This window comes from Cibotium barometz, chromosome 55, assembly GCF_041138505.1.
Source record: "Cibotium barometz isolate CiBa-2024 chromosome 55, ASM4113850v1, whole genome shotgun sequence".
Taxonomy (NCBI): Eukaryota; Viridiplantae; Streptophyta; class Polypodiopsida; order Cyatheales; family Cibotiaceae; genus Cibotium; species Cibotium barometz.
In genome coordinates this window covers 5712490-5718348 of record NC_141100.1, presented here as the reverse complement: position 1 = coordinate 5718348, position 5859 = coordinate 5712490, and the positions used below count along the sequence as shown (strand labels likewise).

At 39.7% G+C, this 5859-nt stretch overlaps 1 protein-coding gene across 1 annotated transcript; it reads left to right on the top strand.

Annotated features, from left to right (window-relative positions):
- The first annotated feature begins 369 nt into the window (after positions 1-369).
- On the top strand, positions 370-2562 carry LOC147607285 (cyclin-U4-1-like). Its single transcript, XM_086790478.1, has 2 exons — positions 370-1856; positions 1991-2562. The coding sequence occupies exons 1-2, from the start codon at positions 1414-1416 to the stop codon at positions 2304-2306; spliced, it is 759 nt and encodes a 252-aa protein (XP_086646604.1). The 5' UTR covers positions 370-1413; the 3' UTR covers positions 2307-2562.
- The last annotated feature ends 3297 nt before the right edge of the window (positions 2563-5859 follow it).

Here is a 5859-nt window from a genome sequence, read left to right as displayed (position 1 = left end):
TTCACCCCAAAATGAAGGAAAATTTTTTCTCACAGGCTAACCAGCCGGATGAAGGCTGATGAATTTGATGCAAAGGGACAAAGGTGAAAATTGCGAATGCATATATATTTTTACTTATCCAAACCCAAAACCCATAATCATGGCCTTGAAGAGGTAAAGATTGTACCTGGGTTTAACATTCTTGGCGACACATGATACCGTCTATTGGTCTTGGTCTGTGAGTGAAGGGGAGAGGGGGGCAGGACTCAGGAGTACAGGAGTACCTACCCAAAAGGATACTAGTAAGGAGCAATCAAAGGTCAGTAGCTACAGTGCTCTTGACACACACACCGTCGAAAAGCAGAAAAACAGGGGCAGCTTTTATCAGCCACCGGTTTCTTGTAGTGGCAGCTTGTCTCACACACACACACACACACCTCCCTCCTGCAAAGGGAGCTCAGATGGGAGGGGGGGCTGTAAGTGTAAGTGCAAGTTGCAACAACAGGCTATCCACATGAAAGGTCACATGGTGGTGCAATTTCCAACACCAACACAGTGTTTATTATAGCCTTTTACACCGAGCTCCTCTGAGGCTCTCTGCTCATACATACAAGAATCTGTACGTTGAGCCTCCCATTGGCCTCTCTCTCTCTCTCTCTCTCTCTCTCTCTCTCTCTCAGCATATACACACCAACATTTCCACGTCCTCACAGCACAAATCCTCGGGCTTGAAATGGGCCATCACCTCGAAAATCTCTCAAATCTCTGTTAGGGTTAGGCCATCACCTCTATAATCTCACAATGGTAGAATTTGGCCATATTGTGGAGCAAGATTTTTAGCCACCTCTCTCTCTCTCTCTCTCTCTTGGCTCTGGCTCTGGCTCTCTGTTCACTGCTCTTTCCTTCGCAGTCCCCAAGGTTGATCCCCACCATCCGTCGATGCTCCTCGCGCCCACAGCTTCATACTGCCTTGGTATAGCCGTACCCCTTTCCACTCTGAGCATTTGCCTCGATCCTTTGATCGCTCTATGCCTTGTTTTGCCATTAGAACATACCAGTGAAATTGAATCATATTTATTGGTTACTCTTCCCTAGACTGCCTGCATTTCTCCCTCCTCAAAAACCACCTCCAAGTACACAGTCTTCTCCATCGATCTGCGACCTGTTTCCATAACTTGTAGATCCCTCCGATTCAGATTGCCGTATGCATCTGGCCCATTGTGCATGCATTGCACATCAAATCGCTTGCATGTGTGTTGCCAGAGAGACTAGCCTCACGAAATCAATCGCCTCAGTACATCAATTTGGCCACTTGCTTCACCAACACTGTTGGGCTTTGTGGAAGGTACATTGCCCTGGATATCAAGTGGCCATGGCTTGACACCTATCAAAATCACCAAAGGAAAGAATTCTACAGACAAAGCTCTATTTGACATGGCAGAGGTTGTTGGTGTGGCCAGCCCAGAGAGCAAAATCACCCAAGCGATCATCCAAGAAGACCCCTGCTCGGAGCTGGACAGCAAGAGCGGGGAAATTGGGGTACCCCACAACAGCCCACGCGTTTTGTCCGTCTTGTCGTCCCTCCTGGAGAGGATGGTGGCCAAGAATGATAGGTATGTGACGCAATTGGGGCTGGATTTGAGCCCTCAGCACAGGCTCACTGTGTTTCATGGGCTGAGGGCCCCTTCTATAAGCGTGGAGAAGTATGTAGAGAGGATCTTCAAGTATGTGAACTGCAGCCCTTCTTGCTTTGTGGTGGCGTATGCATACCTGGAGAGGTTCATCCATAAGCAACCGGGGCTGCCTATCACCTCTTTAAATGTCCACCGCCTGCTAATCACCAGCGTCATGGTGGCTGCCAAGTTCTTGGACGATTCGTAAGTACTTAATTATGGCATTTATCTTGTTGTAAGCATTGATTAATCTTTGGGCAATTCTTCAGAGCCGCTATCCTTGATGTACATTTGGTAGTTTAGCAGCTGATTATGGTCTTAATTGGTGCGGTGAGTAGGTACTACAGTAATGCATTTTACGCCAAGGTGGGCGGGGTGAACACGCATGAGATGAACAGGCTGGAGTTGGAGTTCCTGTTCAGGCTGGGGTTCCGGCTGCACGTGACGGTGCAGGTGTTCGACAGCTACTGTTCGCATTTGGAGAGGGAGGTGGCGGAGTACCGGGTGGAGAGGGCGTTACAAGCCGGCCACTGCAACGGAAGCGCCGCCCAGGACGCGGCCAGTGTGGAGCAGCAGAGCAATTACGCGGCCATCAACATTCTAGAGTCCGTGTCGTTGATCCGGACATGTTCTAGAGACTGCTTCTGTGTATAGAGCGCTCTTCTAATGCGGAGTCGCTGATCCTCCGATCCATGGGCGTCTCCGCCGGCGGCCCAGAGTCCTCAAATCCTACTCCATGAAGTGAAACTGGGCTGCTTTTGTAGAGAGCAGTAGGCACTGGGCAGTGGGCGTTCTTGCCATTGCCCATGATGTTGGGAGGTCATAAGCCGCCCTAGTATGTACATTACCAACAAAGCCCGGACTTTTGTAGTACATGTTTGAAATGTGTGAGATTTTTTGAGGTGTTTAAGCTTTAAATCTCTTAGAGCTCTCTCTCTCTCTCTCTCTCTCTCTCTGTCTAGCAACACACACGGTTTCTCTCTCTAGTGTTTCTCTCTCCCTCCCCCCAAAAATTCATCGTTTCTAAAAGTAAACATCCAAGTACAGTGTGTTGCCGCCTTGGTGTCTCGAGTCTCGGGCTTGTCTCCTCAATTGCCTTTAAGATGATTAATTTACGGATACAAAGCTAGTTTAACTTGTGAACCGTTCCTAAGCCTCCTTGAAGAATGGTAGTAGTCATGAATTAAAAGCATATACCTCACATTGGGTCTAATATTTTGCATATATATGTAGCCCAAGTGTCAAAATGTTCCTATCTTGCACACAACAAATAATACTTCTTAACGATAGTTAGAGCCTCGAGGATATGCAAAATGGGGGTAGCTCTATAAAGGGATAGAAGTGTGTGATGTGAAGTCTCGTTTGCTTTGTCAAGTGATGTTATCAATATAAATATATATTCCAAAAAAAACTGTTTGGGAACAGAAGCTATTTCAACCTTCCATAGTATCATGAAAATTAGAAAAAGGAACATTGACAGAGAAGAAAAGAAGCTAATCTAAATCCGAAGGGATGTAATATGTAATGAAATTGTATATTCTTTTAAAAAATGGTTCATATTTTCAATTATTATTAAGTTAAAGAAACTTTTTTCATTTTGAATCTTATGAAGATTTGTAATTAAGTTACTTCATGAAGGTTTGTACTTATGTTTGTTTATATCATATGAAAGTATTTAATCTTGCCAAATACTTTCCTAAGCACTTTTTTTAAAAGGAGGCCACCTCTCCACACGAGTCCACAATGGTATTTGGGAAAGGTGTGCCTCAGCTTAACCTTCACAATGATTCAAAATTCATAAATGGTCGATTGAGATCTTTCAAAAAAGAAGTTGAACATGTTGTAAAAAGAAAAGGCATTAACAATGTATTTTTGAAAAAAACTAGGGCCATTTTCTTCAAATGTTTTGCTTGGGGTGAAAATGTGTGTTCCTAAAGAAGGGTTCTTGAAGGTTGGTCCACAAAACACTCCAAGGACCGAAACCACAAAATTGTATGCACACTTTCAACTCCCATGGAGTGTTAAGTCATTACCCAATTGTTCATTGAGATGTGCATATACATGTAGACTACTGGACATGTTCACCTCTAAAGAATATGATACTCGAATAGGCATGTAATATAATCGAGTTTGTTCTGAGAGTAGCATGTTTCACCCTTTTTTTAATAATAGATCAATCTATTTTAGAGCAATATATTATTGTTAAGTTTAATGACATTTGCTTGAGATTGTGTAAGACAATTATAGAAGGTGATTGCTTCTCCCTTCAATTTGTACAAGTACAAAAGTATTTTAGAATAAGTGTAACTCTTTTTCTCAACTTTAAGAAAGTAAAACCAAAGAAATTTTCACAAATTTTAAGGTTTTTCTTCTACTACCTCTTAAATTAAGACCTTTAAATAGAATGAAACTCTTGGAATTGTGCTTCAATATTTAATTATTATTAAAAGTTATAATTAACACTAGTCCTAGGTTTTTTTCTCACAAGCAGCATATCATTAAGGTTATATGTGGGTTTCGCATCGACTTGGTGTATCTATGATCTACTATAGGCAGCAGTACTCCATGGAAGAGCATTGACTTAACTACTATGGGATCTTATTCTTGGTGACATACCATGGGCCAGGCTTGCACTTGTTGCCATGGTCTACCCATCCACAGATGTACCTAGGACGATGAGGCTCAATGTAGGTTCGTGAAAAAAAAGTTTCTATGTGTCTAATATATGTAGAGTCTGTGTAGATATTGCAAGTGGTGTGCACGGGCTTTGGGTAAAAGGTGGGTCCATGTAGAAGCTTCTTCTAGTGAAAACTCAAACACTGCTTTTTTCAACACTTCTCATTTTGCTTTCTTTGAATTTCTTTTCTTTTTCTTTCTCTATCTCTCTCTCTCTCTCTCTCTCTCTCTCTCTCTCTCTCTCTCTCTCTCTCTTGTGGATGGCTTTCAAAACCCTCTATCTGGCATGTCTTTGAAGGTGGCCACTTTATAGCCATGGAAGTATTCATCCATGCCATAAAGGTTGAGTTGCTAATTAAAGTTGGGGCCTTCATTGAGATTGAAGACCAACTGCTCTTTGCTTGTCATAGACCCTCATTCTTTTGTATTCTCATCTGTGAGCTATACCATGCCAGTATTACATTGAAATAATCATATTTTCTATTATCCCTTAAAAATCCTCTACTTTTGGAGAGATTAGAGCTTCTCTCTCTCTTCAACAACTCTTGGAGCTTTCTTCTCAACTCACTAAACCAATTGATTGGTTAGGGGCTTCACTTCTAGATAAAGAAGTAAGCCAAACCTAGAGGTAAGAAGGAATTTCATGGTTTTTGTTCATATTCTCAAATGATTTCACTTCTCAACCCCTCTCAAGCTTGAGAAGTTTCTAATTAGTTATTTTTAATGCAAATCAAGATTTCTCTAAGAACTTAAATGATTAATCATAAAAAAGTTAATCTTTATGCTTATTTTGAATGTTTTTTATGTATATCTCTCTCTCCCAAAAGAATAGTCATTCCTATGGCTAATTCTTTAGAAAAAAGAATGCTTCTCATTGATAAATTCTTAATTCAAAACCAAACTCTAAGCTTGTTAAGCTAGAGGTTAAGAAAATAGTATTTTTATGCTTTTACGTTAATAAAATTATGATAAATTTATGATTTAATTCATAAATTTGGATTTAAGTTTAAGGATAGTTCTTCTATCATAATTGTATTACAAAGTCTTATTCTTTTCTAGAAAAATTAAAAATTATCTGTAATAGCAACAGCGAAGCTATGGCAAAATTTTTAGAAATTAATACATATCTTGTTTTTATGCATAATGCTAAAAGAGGACTTCCTACCATATTTTAGGATAAGACATCCTATGCTAAACGAATGATTTTCATCATCTCATGATGAGAAACTAATTTTTAATATTTATGCATAAATAATTAATTAAAGAAAAGAGAAATTTTTGGTAATTTTATTTTTATGCAAAAAGAAGAATTCCCATGATAATGGACATCCATGTAATTAAATGGAAAAAGAGAAATTTTAGTATATTAAAATAATGGATAATTTTATTTAATTTTAAGAGAAATTTTAGATAAATTTATTTTATGCATGAGAAATTTTAAATGATAAAAGAGGAATTCCCATGACATTTGGAATTCAATCATTTAAATGATAAAAGTGGAATTCTTGGTATATTTGAAAAAGAGAAATTT

Excerpts from the sequence above, each read along its gene's own strand:
- LOC147607285 (XM_086790478.1), top strand. The coding sequence starts at position 1,414 with ATGGCAGAGGTTGTTGGTGTGGCCAGCCCAGAGAGCAAAATCACCCAA. Across the intron at positions 1,857-1,990 it reads GCCAAGTTCTTGGACGATTC|GTACTACAGTAATGCATTTT; the intron begins GTAAGTACTTAA and ends TGCGGTGAGTAG.